This window comes from Siniperca chuatsi, linkage group LG19 (genome assembly GCF_020085105.1).
Source record: "Siniperca chuatsi isolate FFG_IHB_CAS linkage group LG19, ASM2008510v1, whole genome shotgun sequence".
Classification (NCBI taxonomy): Eukaryota; Metazoa; Chordata; class Actinopteri; order Centrarchiformes; family Sinipercidae; genus Siniperca; species Siniperca chuatsi.
The window spans coordinates 6,661,055-6,683,695 of NC_058060.1; the positions used below are offsets into that span (position 1 = coordinate 6,661,055).

The window sequence follows — 22,641 nt, forward strand, 5'->3', positions numbered from 1 at the left end:
CCAGAATTTGGTACCTCTCAGTCGCCGTAGACATAGCCACGCGCATGCGCTTTTCCTTTTCTGTTGGAGCAGCAATGGCGTCCGCATTCGCGGTGTGCAGGTTATTAATGAGTGGAAAGGGCAGCCTGGTGAAGTGCCTACAGAAGGTTGATACATTTCTTCACAGAAATATTGGAACAAACGTTATTGCTGCTCAAGGTGCAGCACTTCGGAAAGACGAAACTGGTTAGTATATCAAGTTCTCGAACAAACCAAGTTGGCCTACGTAGAGTGACCATCAATCCAAACTTCATTCAGAAATATTTATGTTTGGGGTATCCTTGGCTATGGTCCAAAATGCGTGACTTATTTCATAGAAAATTAAAAACTTACAACATCATTACGGTGCCGGTAAAATTCGGCATTTTGTTTGTCCACCAAGGAGTTATAGTTCAGTACAATCTTCTCCAAAAGTAATTCTGTCATTTCAAATAAGATTTGATGCTGCTTTGTGGATGATATGTATGCCGAATTGAAAAGTTGTTTCTAAGAGTTCATAAGATGTGCTATGTGACATATGGAACTTGTGAATGTGATTTGTGGAATGCATATATTTGCTTAACAGTGCCAGATACTGTAAAACTGTCAGTTTTTGTATCAATTGAAGACCACACCAAAGACCAAGAACAAGTGGTGTAACAACAGCTACTTCTGCAAAGATTGTCTGACAACAACATTATGCTAACTACACAGCGATGAACAGTGAAAATAAATAAATGTCTTATTCGTGTAATTGTTGAATATTCATTCCTCTTTATTGTCAGATGAAAAGGATGGACGCAAATCGTTGTATGCTGTCCAGGCGGAGAGACAAGAACAGGCAGAGAGATCTGTTCTCATCAGCTGCCACTCCAAAACCAATGAGAAAAAGTTCCTTAAGTATTTATCAAGACATGGAGATATCAAGAAATACTTCTTTTATGAAAGCTATGTAAGTGAATGACCAAGTTCCCCAGATAAATAAGCATTGTTTTCCCAACATATTTTAAATCACACATGTGAAAAACTTCACTGTCATGCTAGGATTCAGGATGATGAAATTGTGTGTATTGGTGTTATTCTCCAGGGCATGTATGCTGTAGTGGAATTTGCCAACCGGGAAAGTGTTGCCTCATTACTTGAAGAGGCAGTCATCCCCAGCGTTAACCATGAATCCATGGTGCCTTTTAAATCGAGACTGCTATCACTGAAGAACCTCGGCTCAGCTGATTCACTAAACCAGCAGTCAGGCCAACAGTGCCAACCACAAACCACCATTCCCATCAGCGAGCTCATACAGAGACTGTCCAGAGAGGAAAGTGTAAGTGGCCGGGTTATCACACCCAGATTTACAATGTAGATTAAAGGACTAATCCAGTGACTTGGATTCAACTTTAAAGACAAATACATGTGTGAATGCATTTTAATATATACAATATATAATATACAAAATGCGTGACCTTGTAATTTGTCACCCGTCTGTATTCATATACACATGTATAATATATATTTAGGAGAAACATGAATAAATGAGTGGAGACACATAATGAATGCAGATGCTTCCACACAGGTGTACCGCATGGTACAATTAAGCAGTTAACATCCAATCATGCTCTCTGGCATGTATAAAAATGCTAAGCAGGCCCATCTTGTATCAAGATGGCAAGAGGGAAAGAACCGAGTGACTTTTGATTGTTGGGGCACGGATTGCAGGAGCTTCAGTCACAAAGACTGTTCAACTGGCTAGTGTTTCAATAGGGACAGTGACTAAAGTGACATCTGCAAATAGATCTATGGAAAAGATGTCAGAAAATAGGGTTGGAAATTGTGGTCAACAGTGCACATTTGATGACCGTGATGCTCGAGCTTAGTGTGATATGTAAGGAAAAACAGAACAGCTCTTCCTCAGGTGACTGAGAATGTCAGTGCAGGACGTGATCAGACTGTGTCAGCAAGAACAGTCCGTCGACAGTTACATAGAGAGGGATATTATAGTAGGGTTGCAGTGCATAAACCCCTCATTACAAAGATGAATGTGCATTTGAGAGATCAGTGGTGCAAAAACCATAGACACTGGTCTACAGAGATATAGTCCGATGAGTCATCCTCCACCATATTCTCCACAAGTGGGTGAGTGCATGTGTGGCGTACACCAAGAGAACAGTACAGGCCTGAATGTAACAAAAGGATATATAGCATCAGAGACAGCCACAGACATCACTAAATAGATTTGAAGATAAAAGTTTATATTATTATATCATTTGGTCTTATGGATATGGTGGTGGAAAGCATTGTCTTACACGTTGGTCCAAAATCTTCCATAGGTGTGAAACTGAGTTGAGATCTGGTGATACTCAAGCTCACCAAACCATTCGGTGAGCCCTAGTGCACGGAAGCATCTGCATTTAAAATGTTTCTCCACTCTTATTCAGGTTTTTCTATAATTTGCGTATGTGTGTGTGTGTGTGTGTGTGTGTGTGTGTATATATATACTTTACTACCTGTTTACAAGCTGTGTAACCATCAAAGTATATATATTTATGAGTGCACTGCCTGTTCATAAAATCCTGTTATCTGTCAATAACTGGTTTATCCATTTTATCATAACTTTATTCACTTTATTGTAATTTCAGAATCAGAAATATATATTTCTGATATCACTGTAATTGTTGTGCATATGACAATAAAGAACTTGAACCTTAAGATACATGCCTCAAGGAGTGTGTTAACCATGGCCTGTCTCCTCATTTCCCCTCAGATAGACCAGCAGGTAACCTCCCTGACAGAAACCTATCAGCTAACAGAGGAGAACAGCCGACTGCGTTTCCTCGTCTGCTCTCTGCTCAAGGACATTGCTGCTGCTTATTTCCCAGAATGCACCATTAAACCATTTGGCTCATCAGTGAACGGCTTTGGAAAGCTGGGCTGTGACCTGGACATGTTTCTGGACCTGGATGGCATCAGTGGGAGAAAAGCAAAGATGGTAATAATGGGGGTTTGGGGTCGTTCTTTAGTAGGTGTCTTTAGACTAAATAAGGTTAATTTGTGAAAACCAAAGCCACCAGCTGACGGGTTTATTATATTAATATTGCCAGATGTAACATTTTCAGTTTACAAAATAGAAAATTTGCTTGATAAAACAGGGGAAACACATCTGCCATGAAAAAATATGTACGTTTTTTGGTACTTGGTAATGCTTATTTGGACCACATTGAGCTGGACAAAATAAAGCACCTCTTTCCACTTTGAATAGCTGTGCCTTTCCAAAAAGTGAAACAGCTACCAGCTGCTGTGGCCACAGTCATTTGAGCTGCCATTTGAGTGTTGTGAGGGGAAAATACTACAGACATACTTGGCTGCTTTGCATTAAAGCTTTTCTTTGCAATTTTTTGAAGCTTTTACTTTGAAATTAAACAAACATTATCTTGGTAAAGTATTTGCATAAATTACTGTTGCCTGGAATCGCTAAATTATATTACATCAGCAGAGCTATATGTTTTGAAAGTATCAAAATCATTTGGAATTTTTTCCTTATGTTATTAAGGTGACATACAGTAAAAGAGCAGAGTTTAATTCCATAACCTTTTGCTAAGAAGGAATATGTACAATAATGGTAACACTACTTTAACCCACTATTTAGCAATTGTAAGCAGTATATACATTTCTATTTGTATATATATGTAGATGTAAGCAGATATAAGTGTTTATTAATATAGTTGTCAACTTAAAAGTCCTCCTGTGGGCACCCATAAATGGCTGGTGTATAAAACAGATAATGAATGACAATACAGTTAAACACAATTTAATAGTATAAAATATGTCTTCATAGGAGAGGTTATAATTGCTGATAATACTGCTGTACATTAATAAACACTCAAAACTGTCCTTATATCTGCTTACAACTACATTATAGTGTGTTATAAACCATTTAATAAATGTTTTTATTTTGCTTATAAATGCTAAATAGGGGGGTTAAAGTGAAAAGTTACTGATGTAATACAGTCTGTCCCAGATTGTCAGGGATTGTGATGATTACATTGTATCTAAATCGTTCAAGATTTGTTTTTATTTGTCTATAGTTGAGTATTTTGTTGTCTCATATAGAGCTGAAACAATTAATCACTTAGTGAGTCAGTGAACCCCAAATTGCTCCAGATGTTCAGGCCAGCACTGTGTATGGTGGCTTGCTGCCATTGGCGGGTGAGTGTGTGAAAGGGTGAATGGGAGGCAAATTGTGCTTTGTATCAAAGTGTTATATAAATGCAGCCATTTGCCATTTAGTCAATTAATCTGCACCTGCTTTGATAATCGATTAATATTTTAAGTCACATTTCTCAGTTGTGGGGATGTTTTATAACATTGTAAACTAAATATCTTTGGGTTTTGGACTGCTGGTCAGACAAAACAAGGCATTAGAAAACATAACCCTGGGCTTTAGGAAATTTTGACACTATTTTAGGACATTTTATAGACCAAACTCTTAATCGAGAAAATAAGACTAATTGAATATGAAAATTCTAGTTAGTTGCAGCCCCAATCTCATGTATGTGATCAGCTGTACTGTTTTTTAATTCTTGTGATTTATAATCCCTGCTGATATGTATGAACAAGACACTGAATTCCTACCAGTTCAAGTTGGTGCTGCTTCCTTACATAATAAAAACCCAATAGTGGACACTACTTTTTTGTTCTATTATGGGAACTTTGGAGGGCACAATATAGTGCATAGAAGCATTGGGAATTTGTAAACCCAAATAAAATGGTGTAAAGTAAATATAGTGCATTAGATAACAAATGCAGAGGGATTTGAGGATCATTAAACATCTCTAAACTATCTGTGTGTAGCCAAAATCAGGTCTGTCCCTGGAGTACCAGATGAAGAGGGCCAACTCAGAGCGGGCCGTCACCCAGAGCACCCTGTCCGTCATCGCAGAGTGTGTGGATCAGTTTGGACCTGGGTGTGTAGGGGTGCAGAAGATTCTCAATGCACGATGCCCCCTGGTCCGTTTCGCCCACCAACCCTCTGGTTTTCAGTGTGACCTCACAGCCAACAACAGGTATTCACCCTGTGGACATATAATACCACGGCCTATTTACCATACATTAACAGTATGAACAATCATTTGTCATGGCTCTGGTGGTGCAGTGGTTTGTTAAAAAATGGGTCAGTTTCATTCACTTGGAATGGTCATGTATTGAAATGTCAATTAGAGTTGTTCATAGGCCTCTTGCTTCACAGAAATGTCTAGTTTTATGTTGTCCTGTATATTGTTTTGGCCACACTGGTGTTGCAAAGCCCCAAACAGAAACCAGACTCTGGCAGGAAGTGCTGTGATGGTTCAGTTAAATGCTTGCCACAGTGAAACTAAACAGGAGGGCCAAAGAGGGGGTTTGTTTGTGTTTCACTTCTTCCCTTCCAACATTAAAGATATTGTGGTCTCTGCTGATGGTACAACACAGACACGTACACACCTGCTAACGTACAGAAAACCACACTGCAGTTTCTAAGGAAATGGAGTTGAACCACCCACTGTGGGTGGATGTGAGGGGGACTTTTCTCAAATCATGCTCTGAAATCTTTGAAGCACAGCACTTTCCTGCCTTAGATATATGTGTTGTGTGTGTGTGTGTCAAAGAAAAAGAAAACTAACAGCAGCTGAGTGTGACTAAGGCAGACACTGACGAGCAGAAGGCTGCTCTCTAGTGGTGGTTTTGCTATGCTTTTAGTCTCACTGACCCTTCATTCAACATAATACAGTATTTTATTTTCTGAACTCAGAAGTATTGGGATCAAATTAATTTTTAAATTATGCTAATATTTGAATACTCACATGTTTTTTTTTTTTTTTTTTAGGTTTTTTAAAATCACAGTTCTATAGCCACAGTGTTTTAATACAGACTTTTATTACAGGCCTACAATGGTCAAGTAAAGAACAAACAAAACCGTGAACCAGTGAACCAGCCATTTCAAAGAGTACACTACCCACTAAAACTGTGGAAAAGGATTCCCAAATGGTTTAGTAATAATGCTGAATATGTGCACAAATCAAAAAATACATGAGTTTTGGATATATCGGCCATAGAGATATCTGCATTTTCTGAATATAATGGGACTATATGGCACTCAGCTTGTTGTGCTCAAAGCGGCAAAAAAAAAAAAAAAACTCACAACAAGGACTGTGGATTATCTTGAATAACCGGGTCATGATTTCTGGAAAGAGACATTGTTGTTGAGTTAAAAAAAAAAAAAAATTATATTAAAAAAATGCAGACATCTCTATGGCCATTATCTCCAAAACTCGGCATCTCACACCAAAACAATCTAGATGGATAAATAGCACTACAGGTAAGAGGGAAAATATGTATTTTAACTGAGAACTGAGCATTTAAGAGCATGAAGGACACAAAAAGGCTTGGACTGGCATCAAGAGGTTTATACTTATGCTTTTCTAGAAATATATACTGTACAAAACAATAGTGGGATGCTTACACTATTGATAGATAGCATTGAAAATATGATTCCCTTACTTAATGACGTATTTAACACAACCAATTTACATAAGGATTCATACTAAAACACATAATAATCTGAAAGCAGCCTACTGATAAATCCAATAATTTGATATCAATATCAAAGAACCATAATATACAGAACTAAATACAAATATATTACAAGTAGGTCATGTGCAGTTTAAGTGAAACAAGGTAGATATAACTGCTCATGAAGCCCATGTGGGGACACCGAGCCCAGGCTAAATTTCCAAGTGAATATTACAACACAGCCGCTGCTGCAGTATAGTTTTCCTTCATAGGTGGTAGCATGTCCTATTTGGCTGGCCCAGAGCAGGACACTTAATATCTATCCAGTCATTCCTTTTAAGTCATTCTGGAAAATATGGCAAGCTGAAAAATATAAAGTATTTCAATATTCACTTTAGTTTAGTGTACTGACTGCACTTGTATTGGAAGTCTCTACACTCCCAACGCTGAATGAATAGCCACAGCAAAGCCCCATTAAAACGTGTAGAACAGTAGTAATTCTGTATGTTCTCTACAGGGTGGCAATGAAGAGCACAGAGCTGCTGTACCTGTACGGAGTGCTGGACCCGCGGGTGCGTTGCCTGGTGTTCACTGTGCGCTGTTGGGCCAGAGCCCACGGCATCACCAGCAGCATCCCCGGGGCCTGGATCACCAACTTCTCCCTCACCGTCATGGTGCTCTTCTTCCTGCAGAGGAGGAGCTCTCCCCTTATCCCCACCCTGGACCACCTCAGGGACCTTGCAGGTACCATTCTTCTAACCCCATTCCCACAATAGTGACATCTACTGACCCCAGCCCCTCCACCATAACCTCCAAACCATCAAAAACTGGGATTAGGGGTGGGCGATATGACGAAATATATACCATGAGATTATGCAAATTTCTCTACTGTCATAGATTTTGCTCTACAGTTTATACCATGGTATTTATTTCCTTAATATTTGTGTATTAGATTGTTGTGGGCAATGATACAAACAATTAGCACAACTGCTGTCTGGTAATATTGGATTTTCATATGATTTTTGCATTTGTATGATGATGTACCTTGAATTGTCAGGTATTTAATTCTCTGGGTAAGCTAAAAACATATAGACCACTCTGGTTATTGTATCCATAAACATTTTTTCCAATTGATTTCCTAGAAATATTACTATAGAATGGTATTTATCAATTTTGTGGTATAAAATTAGGTATACTGTGATAGAGGATTTTTATCCATATCACCCAACCCTAACTGGGAAGGTGCAAAAAAACATAAAAGAAAGAAAAGCAGAGACTTTTATAGAGAACAAAACACTCATATAATCATTTATATACTATAAAAAATAAAACAAATGAATGGTTCAAATGAATTAATGGTGTGTTGTTTTGCACCATGCATTCAACTTCATTGAGGTTTCCATAGAAAGTATGTCAATAAAAATATAACCACTGGGTAAGGTCAGATTAATATGGGGTTTTCCATCCAGTACAGCTTCGGTCAGACCAGTAAATAAGATGTGTTGCTGTAGATTTGATAATGCAAAAGAAGAGTCATCAATCAAAAGCAATAACTCAATAAGGTCAATAAGGTGTTTTTAGTGTCAAGGAAGACACCAGCCTCCAAAATCCTGCAACCCCAATACATGTGTAAAAATGTGGCAATTTGGTCACTCAAATTCACACAGTGGGGAGGAGATACGTTTAATAAAATAATGATTATTTGGAGTTAAATACATTTTATGGAAGAGTTTGAAATGCAACAGTTTATTAGGGCTGTGACTAATGATTATTTACATTGATTGATTGATTTACATTGATTCATTGGTTTGGGTGCCCAGGGACTGGTTGAATACATGATTTATGAATGAATGAATTTTAGGGAGTGTATAGAAAGTGGGTCGTACTGGGTGTTGCTGCCACATGAAATCAAATTCAAGGCTTTACTAAGAGAATTTGAAGAATTGAAGAGTAGGGTCACAACTTAGGGGTCTGTAAAAGTCACTATTTCCAAGTTGGCGCAAAATTTCAATTCTATAAGTTTCCTTATTTAAAACCACCACTGCTCCTAATTTATCGTCACTCCTTATAACTATAGAATTATCATTGGACAAACTACCAGGTGCTTGGCGCTCTTTTAAAGATAAATCTTTATTCATATTAATCATTTTTGAACAAGGATGAGATCTCCTGGTCTACTATTCTACAGAAAGTGGCAACTGAGGGATTTCTGACTGGGGGAATAAAGGTACTTTTGTATTTTAAATTAGGCATAATATGTGTAAGGTCAACAGGTAAAGGAGGGGAATATTGCGTATGAAGGGATGGGGAAGGTCTATTGTCAAAAAACGCTCATAGTTTAACAGATCTAAAGAACTTGAATAATTCTGTTCTGGTCTGAAAAGAGTTAGCAGTCTTAAAAGGAACAAAAAATAAAACCTTTGACAATACCAACATTATTTTCATTACAGATTAATCTGCAGATTATTTTCTCAATTAATCAAATAGTCGCTTGATCTATAATATGTCAGAAAATTTGCTAAATCCCATGGCGATGTCATCAGATGTTCAGATTGTTTTGTCTAACCAACAGTCCAAAACCAATGGATATTCAGTTTATTACCAAGAATAACTTAAACTATTAATCAATTATCAAATGAGTTGCTTATAATGGGTTAATCGACTAATCGTTTTAACTTTAACCTAATTATTTCAGCTATACAATTTATGATCAGGATTTCAAGAGAGGAAGTTCTCAAGGGATTTTGGCTTGCGACCCCTTAAAACGAAGCCGTGTCTACTTGCGACCTCATCACATATGTGTCTACCAGTTGTGACTAGTTGACCAGTGACATTTTTCTCTTGTTTGGAAAGGTAAAGTTATTCAATAATTCACAAAAAACAAAGATTAAAAGAAAGTGTGAAAAGCAAACGTGTTTTTTGTGCTTTCCTATCCTGTTGAGCTGGCCGGTAACCCTGCTGCTCTAGAGTATCTCTTCTCTTACTCGGGGCTTTCTCAATGCTTCTTTGACCTGTCCGTGACTTTATGAATATAACTGTAGCCAACAGCGGCATTTCAATGTCAGGTATGAGCCAGCAACCTTGGTACCAACCTAGAGTACCAAGCACTTCCTTCATCAGCAGCCCGGCGTGTCTGCAGGTGTTTTATTCCTACAATCCCAGTGGTTTCCATTTTGCCTCTGTAGATGACTTAAGAGCATACCTTACTTTTTTGTCACCATGTATACATTTGTAATGAATGTGTCCTGTGATAATGTAACCACCAGCACACCAGTCTGCCCGCGAGTCCACTGCAGCTCCTCCATCACTGTCTCTTTCCCTCTCTCTGTCACCTTGTGCTGCCTGATAATTGCCTTCCAAAAGCAATCTACGCCCCCTCCCCCTTCCCCCTCCCCCCTCCCCGGCCTCTTTTAGCAAAGACTCTATCACACAGAGTGCTTACAGGACAATAAAAGGCCCATCACTCTGGGAAGGTTGATGACCCCACCTCCTCCGGACATACAGGCAGCTATTTAAACAGTGGTGTAACACACAGACACACATACCACCTCAACGTCCACCATCGTTGTGAAAGAGACTGGTAACAAGGGCATTGTTGGAGAAGTAAACCAGCCAAGCCTTTTTTCTTTTCTTTGACCACCTTCATACATACACATGTAGATGCACCTGCTCTCTCTCCTTTCCCCTGTCTTTCTGTTTCCTCTCCATGAATGCACCAGCACCATCCATCTGTGTCTTGTTTATGACCATTGTAGGCCTGTGAAGGCATTTACCTTGTATCCCCGCTCTCGTCCCACAAGGTCCCGCGGACAAGAGCGTGATTGAGGGGAATGACTGCACGTTTGTCAGCGACTTCAGCAAGATCAAGCTCCAGCGCAACACAGAAACACTAGGTGAGCACGAGTGTGTAGAATCAGAGCTGCAGGGCTACATTTCAGTTTGAGTGATAGCAGTGTTTCTGTTAGCGGCTAACTTGACTTGTCTTGCTTTGTCTCAGAGCAACTGCTGTGTGAATTCTTTGAGTTCTACGCCACTTTTGCATTCAGCAAGATGTCCATAAATATCAGAAAGGTATGTATGATTATTTATATCCATTTAAAGTCCCTTGTAATGAAAGAATTTGCCCAATGATGACAATTATCTTTTGATTATTTAGCTCATCTTAAAGCGGCTTTTTATAATAACAATTTATCAAATGACGCCCGTAATGTAAAACCTACAGAGAATTGTCACCTGACTCTGAAGCTCCTCTCAGCTTTATGGAGCTTTTATAATGAGTGTCAGCTCATTGTTTAGCTGTCTGTCCCACAACTTTACTCTCACCGCTCTCATAGCGTCCCACTGCACACTACCTGCTCAGCACCAAACATCAGACACACACAGTTAGTGAATAGCTGGTGAACATAGCATTTAGCAGCTTGAGAGCCAGATATTTCCTTCAGGAGTTGGTGGAGACCAAGAACAGAGCTAAAAGAGAGTGAATATTGGACTTACACAGTGATGTTGATAGGTGCACGTCCTGCGTCGCTGACGCGTTAAAGGGACAGTTCACCCCAAAATCTGTTCTGGAGATAATGACCGTAGAGATGTCTGCATTTTTTAATATAATGGGGCTTGTGGTGCTCAAAGCTGGAAAAAAAAGTATGTCTCTTTCCAGAAATCATGACCCAGTTACTCAACATAATCCACAGACCTTGTTGTGAGGTTGTTTTTTTTTTAGCGCTTGGCCCATTGAGCACCACAAGCTGAGTACCATATAGTCCCATTAAATTCAGAAAATGAATAAATATGAATGAATATTTTTGATTTTGGGGTGAACTGTCCCTTTTTAAAATCTGAAAGGACGCTGTAAACTCCCTATCGACGCGTCCAGGGGGCTCAACCTATTTTTTCCCTGGTAATGCTACATTGTGAACAACAAATCTGTGTTGAAATCATAGAAATAAACAAAAGAAACCTCTCTGTCAAAAACCCTTTTTCCTACCATCTGCGCAAATATCTCTCCAGCACCAAACAGGAAACCAGGTAGTTACTTTTGCTAAAAAAACTCCTTAAATACCATCTCTCACACACAGACACATGATAGACGTCGAATTAACAGTGTTATGAGTTGGTGTTTAATCGATTAATCGGTAAAATAGTCGATAGATTAGTCGATAGAAAAATAATCGTTAGTGGCAGCCCTACTACTTTCCTAATTAAACATGATGTGCTGTATGGTGTTATTAATGACTCATGATGAAACTTGAAAGCTCAGCATTCTCGTTGCCCTTTAGCTTCCCTTTTTATAAGTCACATGTACATTTATTCACCCAGAAAAAGTTAATATTTCTCTGTATAATATGACCTCTTTCTGTCAGCTGCTGTGTCTGCAGTGTATTTACAGATTTGGGATTTTATTTGTTTGTTGTTTTAACATACATGAATATAACCATAATTATAACCATATAACTTCAAAAATGAGTTTAACACTACAATTTGTCAAAAACACTAATTTTATTGGGGACCCCCTCAAATGACCACCTGTGGGTCCCGGGGACTCACTACATTGAAAACCTATCCACAGCACTGCTTACATCAGGTGGACGCAGACATGACTCCAAATGAATGATAATGTTGCTCCGTAACTACTGGATGTGTAAATAAGCAACTGTTTGCCAGAAAGTTCGCCATATCATCTTAAAAGGTGATAATATGTCACTGTTGTCTTCAAAACGCGCAAGTTGAAAAAGATTAAATAGATGACCCAGTAACATTTCTGTAACATTTACAACACAGTCATCTGGACACTGTTTTCAGAATCAAGACGTTTCGGCTCCCATCCGGAAGTCATTCTCGATTGTGAAAAAATGGAACAATTGAGAATGACTTCCGGATGGGAGCCGAAATGTCTTGATTCTGAAAACAGTGTCCAGATGACTACGACTGAAACCTTTTCTACTATAGAACACTCCTGGATGAATGAGGGACTACACCGACTTACAACACAGTACAAGTCTGAGTTGAATGCTGTCAGATTAACATAAAAGCTGCAGCAGCACGAGGTTAGATAGACATGCACAGAGAGAAATTAAACGCATGTCATGTTCGCCTTATTAAGACTGCTAATAGTACTACTAGTATAATAAATCTATCACTTATTATATAATATATTATATTCACTTATTCACACAGAAATGTTTAATAAATCACGAGACACTGTAACTGAGCTAATTTTAAGTTGTTGATAGTCCATAAAAAAGATCTTTACCCTCACGGTGCAGGATCAAATAAGTATGTTTTCTAAATAAGTTCCATCCTCACAGTTGAAGCTGGACCAATAAATTGGCCGGGCCGATATCGGCTGATATCAGCTGGTTGCCGATACATCGGACATTAAGTAATAAGAAATGTCAGTACACAAACGCCAAAGATTTGTAATTTTTAAAAAGTGTCAGGGTTATTTTGTTTGTCCACCAGAGAGCACTGACCATTCTTTAAAATAAGAAATTTAAGGGATCCTGATCAAAAATGTTTGGGTATGTTATGTGTTTATGTAATAAAGTGGATATTGGCCATAAATTTAACTCTGACATACCTTTATTGATAAAGGCCTCAAAAATCCAGTACCAGTCAGGCTCTACTCACAAAATGGTCCTTCCAGTCCTTAGGCCATCCTGCTACTTGGATGGCTTCTAATCTGACTTGAAAATCAAACCATTGCATCACTGAAACCAGAGCATAAAGAAAAATCTATTCGGAAAGAACTTCAGCACTAAAGGAAACCCAGTTGAGCCTCCTTTCAATGTTTCCTCCCAGCCCCAGAGCTGAGTTTCAGCAGAGAAATCTGTTGGTAATAAAGGCAGTGTTTGGTGCATGGCGTCTTCCCACACACACAGATGACAGCTGTCCTTGTCATATGTGATTGATGCCGGCCCCACGGGGCCCGGCCCCCTTGAACTTAGATCCCAATTAGAAGCTCCACCAGGCTAAGTGTAAACAAACACATATTTATTCTATTTAGACCCATTATCAGCCTGTTTGTGCCTGCGTAATACTTTTTATAGGCACTGAAATAGTGTCCACTGTGGACCTTTGAGTTTTTATAAATAAAATGGAAAAGAAAGATCAAAAAGGGTTGGAAATCTGTTTCCAAATCATGTCTGAAAGGTAATATCAGGGGGAGTATTCAGGGCTATTTTTTCCTCTCTAGCTGTACAGGATAGTTAATTAACCTACCTCTAAAAATGTGTAATATTAAATAATATCCTATTCATCACCTATTGCTTTTGCCACTTTAAATTTAGTTGATGAAGTAGGTGTTCATGCTTTGGTGGCACATTATATGAGATGCAGGGATTTTGCTAGTTCTTGGAGTTTAATGAATTGATGCCTCTGTGAAAGAGAGACCCTACAGCCTAATATGTGAGACTAATATCAAGTTTGACACAGCAGAGGAAAGCTGCAGGTAGACTGTAGCCGTGACCCATGCATATAGGCTTTCACCAGTTTCACAACAGCCATAAATCTGCTTAACTGTGTTAGAATTCTTCAGTTCACTCCCCTCCTCTGATTGATGGCTTTATGTTGCCATCTCCTGTCCCTCCCGCCCCCCACAGCTCCATCCCTTTATCCCTCTAGCCCCTTTACTGTCAGGCTTTAGGCAGGATACGGCATGCAAAGTACCATGGAAGGTTCTTGACTTCTCTCTGACCCACATATTGATGGTTCATTTGATGGCCACGACTGCTAGACAGAGGTACAGATCATATATGCTTTCATTGCTAACACATCCGGTGTGCATAAATGGTTTTCATATCAGTCTAGCTCAGTCTTACCATTTTTTTCTTCCCTTTTCCAAATTCTTGTCCCTTTTCACAACTCAAGTCAAATTGTCTTCCAGAGCCATGTCCATGTCTCTCCCTCTCCCATCTGCTAGCCTGTGGAGAGGTGTTCCAGTCAGCTAGAAGTGCCCCAGATACAGCAGCAAAGAGCTAAACCATGACCAACAAGATAGATGGACTGTAACATACAGTACATATGGGCCTTATGGCTGCTGCAGCTCAGGAATGTGTTTTCATCTGCCAGCATTGTCCCCTTCCCTCTCTCTAGGGCAAAGAGCAGAACAAGCCGGAGGTAGCCCCGCTGCACATCCAGAACCCGTTCGAAACCTCTCTGAATGTCAGCAAGAACGTCAATGCCACACAGCTAGACCGCTTTGTGGCTTTGTGTCAGGAGAGCTCCTGGCTGCTCCAGCAGAGTGGAACCAACACACCCAGATGTGGTAATGAAGGCAACACTCTCACACCTTGGGGACTCGCTACCCTCCTCCTGCCCTCCCAGGTTGCAGGGATCAAAAGTCGCAAGAAAAGGAGAAGGGAGCCGGCCAGTGAGAGGATCAAGAGCTTGCTGGAATCATTGAAGAATAACAATCAGCAAAAGAAAAGCTAAGAGTCTTGGGAGATCTCAGAAATCAGCTCCATCCTCTTACTATTACTTTAACTCATTCATTGGTGGACACCTTCTGGTGTTATTGTCTGAAGCCTCACTGAGGAGGTGAGGAGCAGCTTTTGCAGTGGAACTCATCTGCTGGACTATAGTTCCAAATGTGGACACTGGAGGGAGTTACTGAGGCCTGTATGTGCATTTGTTTGGGACCTGGAATAAGGGAGTGATAACTGGGTACTTTACTGTAGACTTACCTACTTTGTTGTTAATAAAGCCAGTACTGTGGAAACTGATGCAAGTCCTGCCAGATGCTCATGCAGGAGCTAATTCTATAGAATCACAGGTTCATTTGATTAAAAATCTGTTGTACATGGATGTTATAATTTCCAGTAATCACCAACATCATCTGCTTACACCTCAAACAAAATCACTATGGATATATTTTTTTGTATTAATATTACAATACAGATGGAATAATCAACCTTTTATTGCAAACTGAAAACACTGGGATTGGTTATTATGGTGCCCCAAAACCGACAAAAGGCAGTAAAAGGGTATCAGACGTGTGAAAAATATAACTGAATACATCAGTAGGCCTACTATTAGTTAAAAGGAGTGTAGAAAGACATTCTAACTTTAATACTTTAATCTCCAATTAGTTGGTAAAGAGAAAAGCTTTTATTGTTTTTCTTTACCTACAATAACTTGACAGAATTAATTAAAGCCTTATTTATTTCACTCTTCTGTTTATCTCAGACTAGCTCATTTTATTTTTTAACTCCTGATGTATAACATCATACTAGATACTAGCAATTACTAGCAATTAGAGGTCTTTGTGGCAAGTTACCTTACCTGAAAACACTGGCAGCTAAGCACACTGAGCACCAGCCCTCTTTAGCTACCCAGCTGAAGCTAACTTTCATCATAAATCTACACTAGAGCAAGTGAAGTTGTAATCATCTATATTACATACTGTTGTAGCGTCGCTCTACACTAATCAGCCATTCATGGTCACTATAATCTCCATAACATCATCTTCCATTACCCACTGCGCTAGTTGCTAGAATGCTTAATTCAAGTTTGTGATAACTGAGTCAGTTTAAGTCAGCCAACAACCAAGACGCGCAGTCAGCTAACACTATCAATTTCTATGCTGCATTAACAATTATGAAAAACTTCTCCGGGTACTCTTGGTGTAATAAAATTGTTTAAGTCTATGTGTCTTATTCACTGTAAACGTATAGTTATCAAAAGCTAGCTAATTTGTTATCGTTAGCTTGCTAGCTAAAAACCTTAACTACAGTAACATGACTTTATATAGTAACACTACAGTAGAATGCATTATGGATGATCTTTAGTTTTATGATTAAGTTAGCTTCAGCTAGGTGCAGTAGCTAGTTGAAAAGGCTGGTTCTCAGTGTGTTTAGCTACCTGTTTTTTTAGGTAAGCTAGCTAGCCACACAGTCATTTGTTGTGCTAGTCTGATGCATTTGACGTGTTTCTTGGGGAAAATAGCATATAAATAAATGAGTAAAGACCAAAAAAGTAAAATGAGCTAGTGAGAGAGAAATAGGAGAATAAAATAAAAAGTTAAAGGAAAAGTAAAAAGCCTTATATTTATGTTTACACTGCATTTAAACTGTTTAACTAATAGAATTGTTAATGTATTCATTTATATTTTTGATTCATCTGATAACCCTTTACGGCCTTGTGTCCCTTTCATGGCTCTATAGGCTATCACTTTCTAAACAAATTATGGTAAAAACGGTACAAAAAACACTCAAACAACACATTCTCAACTGTTACATCTGGATTAAAGTTTTTAGCAGCAAATGATGTAAAACAGTGACAGAATGGTGCTAGTGTGTGTTAAATTTATATAGAAGTAGACAGCCCATCAACTTGGTCACCCAGTTCATTGTAACCAAAGTCGGCCAGCTTTGTGGTGAAGCCTGTAGAATGGATTGACCTCTCTGAAAAAATGTCATGTTAAATATGTGAAAAGAGACATGTCACTTTTTAATTCAGTTTCCAGCTTACAATTCCTGTGTCCACTAATCACATTGCTTGCAATGTAGTCCAAGCCGAAGTTGGTAAGAAGTCGAAACACCAAAGGTCACAAGTCATTCACTTCCAATTTTTTTTCTAAGTTACATAACTTGAGTGTACGTATGTGTCTGTGAGATAGAGGAACGAGAAAAGACCTTCGGGTGCATGTGTTAAGAGTGCATCTGCAGGTCCAAGTCCTATGAGTGCGACTGAGTGTGTTTGTATATGTGTGCTTCAGGCCCATGGGACAGTGTTTGAGGAGCGGGGAGCGTGCAGCCCATGGCTGTTTTTCCACTCATTGTCGTGGGAGGTCAGGAGGGTGAGAAGATAGACTTTTAACTACCTCCCCCTCCCCTCCTTCCACCCGTCCACCCTCTGCCATGGGGGCACGGCACTGATGGGAGGAAAGGAGTGACGTAGCCATTTGATGAAATGGGACAGCTGGGTGTTGTAGGGTTCATTTGAATGAGCTAGATGTCAGCGCCGTGATTCTTCTGATTTGTAGTTGGTGGTTTAGAATGTGCTCTACTGTTTTTTATTTATTTATAGATCCCTCTTTGATGGCACTCTCTCCATTTATTGAACAGTTTATAAGGTAATTATAGGGATAGATAAAAACTGTGGCCACTTGCCAAAAGGTTTCCACAGGTCAATGTCAAGGTTAATCATGTTTTTTTCTAGCTCATCCCAAGCATTGCACTGTCAAGGTTTTATGTGACCATCTCCCAGTGATAGAGCACTTAAGTCTGCAAAGAGACCATGGTTGTGTCTGGCTAACCTGCCCAGCAGTGACCTTCCCCCTCAGTGGTTGCAGGCGGCACATTGGGCTCTGATTTATTAGGAAAACTGGCGAAAAGTCTAAGATGGATTGGCCCTCTCTCAGGAAGTCCAGCAGTTCTGCGGGGCGATCGCCAGAGTTTATGTTGCTGCCTTTTTCTTGGCTCATAATGCGCCTTCAGAGCCTGAAAGAATGTAAAAAGGTGGCCCGAGGGTTTGAAAAACATGGGAGGGATTTGAGACACAGCGAGGGAGAAAAAGTAGGAAAAACAGCCAGAAATGGAAAAAGATCTTGGCATGCATTTGAGGTTGAATGCCCCCTAAAAAAATGTAAGTCTTGAGCAGCTTCTTTCACAGAATGCTGTTAGTGTTCGAGGAAAAGGATTTTGCTCCTGGACAACATGGTGTTTGATGTGGAGGCCTTATCAGTTGGAGCACTTTCAGAAGTTATTTTATCAAGCCATCCGATCACCACGCCACTCCTTCCACTTACCTCCACCAACTCCACAAAGACCTGTGAGCAGTGTGGAGAACGTAATCTCCAAAGCACTTCCCCCTGCAGTTCCATGAATTGTCCCCGCAAGATTGTGAGAGGTCATTGCACTAGTTTCCGTGGTTGAGGGACAAGCGTCCTGGGAGACCCAACCTCCCCCTTACTCCTAGGTTTCCCACTCATCGACACCTCAGTTGGCCTTGCATAGCACATGGTGAGATCGAGTGCTGGAATGCACTTGCTGCACACCAAAGACCCTGAGGTTATCACTGTGTGTATCTCTGGCTGCAGAGCTTCTACTGTGTAACTGAAGTGGAACTGGCTGAAAAATGTGGTTATTGAAAGCTACATTCAAGTGACCCCAGTCAAAATGCAGCAGCCTGTATCTCCATGTCCCTCTACAATGAAAACATGAGGTAAACTACTGGTGACTAAGTCGATGATTTACGCTATTTGTTTACACTGTATGGGAATGCCTGAGACTTACTGTACCCACCAACAATACCATTGTTTCAGTGTAGGACGCATGGCTGCCTAATTGGAGCCTGGCACAGATTTACTGGCAACGAAAGTGTCAGAAACCGTGGTGGTTTGCACATTCTTTCTCTCACTGGACAGTAGAGAGGCTACATCCATTCAGTACTGGCCAGATCAGGCCCCTGTTGACTGGGCAGTGACTGCGTGCTGTGACAGAAGATGAACTGTCACATGGGTACACCATACACAAGCACACATGGCCATTGTACCACTGTGATCAGGACATGGGTGGGTATCCATGGAAACGCACCCCGCTCATCCACAGCGCTCCAGCAAGCTCTCCGGGGTGCCTTTACTCCGTGACTGGAGATTGCATGTGTGATGCCACATATATACAAGTCCCCAGAGCTCAGGCTGCTGCGTTTATACTCACAATCACATGTGTTTTGTTGTTTTGACAAAGCTGCCTCTGTGCCATGAAGAGGCTGAAATGGATTTGATGTACAGTATTTATATATAGGAGTTGAGAGTTTCTTCCTTGAAGTAAATATAAATAGGGTAATGCTTTATTTCACATGTCTGTAATTTCCTAACAATTTCCAGGGAAGTGTCCTGGAAAGAACAAAGTCATTTGGTACTTATTACAGGGGAAATGGAAACAAAGTTCTGAGACAGTTTTTTAGTTAAAATTGAGTTATCATTGTTAAGTTTATAAGAGGTTGTTGGTTTCCCTTAAAGAACTGCTCATTCGTTCATTATTGAAAACCTCATATATATATTTCATGTTAAACTGTGTACTTTCATGTAGACAAATTTCTTATTTTTGCATGTTCAGCTGACCTGCTAATCACTGACTAAAAGGCCCCCAATGCTAAAATTTACTGCAAGTAACAATCTTTTTAAAGTTATGATTGAATAGCTACGTTTCGGTACAGCAACCTTTTTCAGGCTCTTCCTTGATGTTGTACTGAAATGTAGCTATTAATTCAATTCAATTTTATGTGCAATGTAGAATAGTAATTGTAGTGTTAATATTAATAAATTAGTAATAATAGGAATGACAGCTATAGGAAAAATAATGTCAGTATTAATCAAAACTTTAAAAAGATTGTTGGTGTGTGGGAGCTGGCTTTTGTTAAGTTGTACTAATTGTAATGACAAAATAGAAACAGTGTTCACTTTGCACACCATTAATTAATTAACAAAGACGCTGTTCAGCTTTACCAATGAGCTGGTGTAGCAAGGAAGAGCTTGAAAAGGGGACAGCTGTGGCTCGGGAGGTAGAGCGGGTCCACTGGCATCCACTGATCACAGGGTTGGCTGTTCACTACCCACTTCTTCCTGTCCACACGTCAAAGTGTCCGTGGGCAAGACACTGAACCCCAAATTGCTGCGTGGTAGCTTGTGAATGGGTGGCAAAAACCTTGTAAAGTGCTTTGGATAAAAGTGCTATATAAATGTAGCCATTTACCATTAAGCAAGTCTGTATCAGGATCCTGTATTACAGGCCTGGAATTAAGTCATTTTTAGGACAAGGCCACTTTGACAAATTTATTGGCCAAAATATAGGACACCAAGACTAAAAGCAATGGTGCAATAACAATAAGTGATAATTACATTGTATGAAGACAAAACAGGATACAATAAACAATTAGGAGTCAGTGTATTGAAACACAGTACCAAGTTTATTTAAATATTACACTGAATGTTTGACCTTTCCACAAAATGCTGTCAATTGATATTAAAATGTGAACAATTCATTATATTAATTGTTTTGTTATATTTTAAAGATAACAAAGTCTATAAATAGGCTAAGGGTTATCAAAATGAATCTAAACAAGTTTCAACACCCATGCAACTATTAGCATTTGAGTCCAAGATCATAGGAGCAGTCACAAAAATGACAACTCACTGCCAGCGTCCGTTGGTTAACTACGCTATGTTAGTGGGAGAAGACCGTGGGAATGAGATACAAACCGTTCCAAAAATTACAATTTTATCACTAAAATATGTGCTAGTTGGTGGATCAGATACGCTCCGAATTAAACACAGACTCATAACACTGTCAGTTTACCATCTATCGTGTGTGTGTGTGTATGTGTGTGTGTGTGTGACGGTGTTTGAGGAGTTTTTTTGGCCGTTACCAAAGTAACTGCCCGGTTTGCCAAAACCCAGTTTTTTTGACATTTGACATTTTTATTTACAAACTTGTTTTTCACTGTTTTGTGTTTGTTTTTCACTTCTTTGTAACATAAGCAGCAGCAGAGTGACAATGGACACTGACACAGTTAAGTGATATAAATTATTAAAATATTTAATAAAAAATACAATTGTGAAAATATCTTAATATTTGCCACAGGGTGCCACTCGCTGCCGCAGAGTGTCACTATCTGACACAGAGTGCCGCAGGGTGCCAATAGCTGCCAAAGAGTGCCACAGGGTGCCACAAGCTGCCAGTAGCTGCCAGTAGCTGCCACAGTGTTTGGAGTCAGTAGGTTTAATTTACATACTCTACTCCTTAATATGTGGTCCTGTATCTGCGCTATTTTATTTTATTTGTTATAGTATACCATGCTCCTGGTCCTTATTCTGAATTTTATCTGAATTCTCAGAGTTTTTATCAAGTTTAGTCCTTAAAACAGATAAAGTAATTATTGTAGGTGATTTTAATATTCATGTGGATGTTGATAATGTACTGCGTTTATCTCATTATTAGATTTGATTGGCTTCTGTCAGAGTGTACATAAACCCACTCACTGTTATAATCACACTCTCGACCTTGTTCTGGTATTTGGCATTCAAATGGAACATTTAAAAGTCTTTCCAAAGAATCTTTCTATATCGGACCATTATTTAATAACTTTTGAACTCCTATTACTGGACTACACGCCATTAGACAAATACTCATACACTAGATGTCTATCTGACAGTGCTGTAGCTAAATTTAAGGAAGTGATTCCATCTGCATTTAATTCAATGCCATGTCACAATATAACAGAGGACTCCTATGCTAATTTCAGTTCCTCCAAAATTGATCATCTTGTTGATAGTTCTGCAGGCTGATTACGAACGACACTCGTCTCTATTGCCCCTCTAAAAAATAAGATAGAAGAAAACAAAGAAGGTTAGCTCCATGGTATAACCCCCAAACCTGCAAGTTAAAGCAAACATTGCGAAAACTTGAAAGGAAATGATGTTCTACCAATCTGGATGAATCCTACAAGCACGCCAAAGTTAGTCATGGAGTTCCACAAGATTCTGTGCTTGGACCAATTCTATTCACATTTATATATCCTTCCTTTAGGCAATATTATTAGGAAACACTCCATAAACTTTCATTGTTATGCGGATGATACCCAATTATATCTATTGATCAAGCCAAGTGAAACTAATCAGTTAGCTAAACTTCAAGTATGCTTTAAGGACATAAAAACCTGGATGACATGCAATTTTCTGATGTTAAACTCAGACAAAACTGAAGTTATTGTACTTGGTCCAAAACACCTCTGAGACACATTATCCAATATAGTTACTCTAGATGGCATTGACCTGGCCTTTAGAACCACCGTAAGGAATCTTTGAGTTATCTTTGATCAGGATTTGTCCTTTAACTCCCACATAAAACAAACTTCAAGGACTGCCTTTTTTTTACCTAGGTAACAGCCTGAAAGCTCTGTAGCAAACAATCATGCACAACCTGTCTCAAAATGATGCAGAAAAACTAGTCCATGCATTTTTCAAAATAAGACGGTGTAGTCCCTCATTCGTCCAGGAGTGTTCTATCATAGAAAAGGTTTCAGTCGTAGTCATCTGGACACTGTTTTCAGAATCAAGACGTTTCGGCTCCCATCCGGAAGTCA

The 22,641-nt window shown here is 39.4% G+C and overlaps 1 protein-coding gene across 1 annotated transcript; it reads left to right on the top strand.

Annotated features, from left to right (window-relative positions):
• The first annotated feature begins 13 nt into the window (after window positions 1-13).
• LOC122866694 (mitochondrial poly(A) polymerase) lies at window positions 14-16,200 on the top strand. Its single transcript, XM_044176703.1, has 9 exons — window positions 14-225; window positions 804-970; window positions 1,106-1,339; window positions 2,777-3,001; window positions 4,864-5,075; window positions 7,076-7,302; window positions 10,359-10,451; window positions 10,556-10,629; window positions 14,650-16,200. The coding sequence occupies exons 1-9, from the start codon at window positions 45-47 to the stop codon at window positions 14,986-14,988; spliced, it is 1,752 nt and encodes a 583-aa protein (XP_044032638.1). The 5' UTR covers window positions 14-44; the 3' UTR covers window positions 14,989-16,200.
• The last annotated feature ends 6,441 nt before the right edge of the window (window positions 16,201-22,641 follow it).

Bases quoted from the DNA above. Each gene is read 5' to 3' on its own strand.
- LOC122866694 (XM_044176703.1), top strand. From the start codon at position 45: ATGCGCTTTTCCTTTTCTGTTGGAGCAGCAATGGCGTCCGCATTCGCG. The intron at 10,452-10,555 runs GTGAGCACGAGT...GCTTTGTCTCAG, and splicing joins GCGCAACACAGAAACACTAG to AGCAACTGCTGTGTGAATTC. The intron at 10,630-14,649 runs GTATGTATGATT...CCCTCTCTCTAG, and splicing joins TGTCCATAAATATCAGAAAG to GGCAAAGAGCAGAACAAGCC.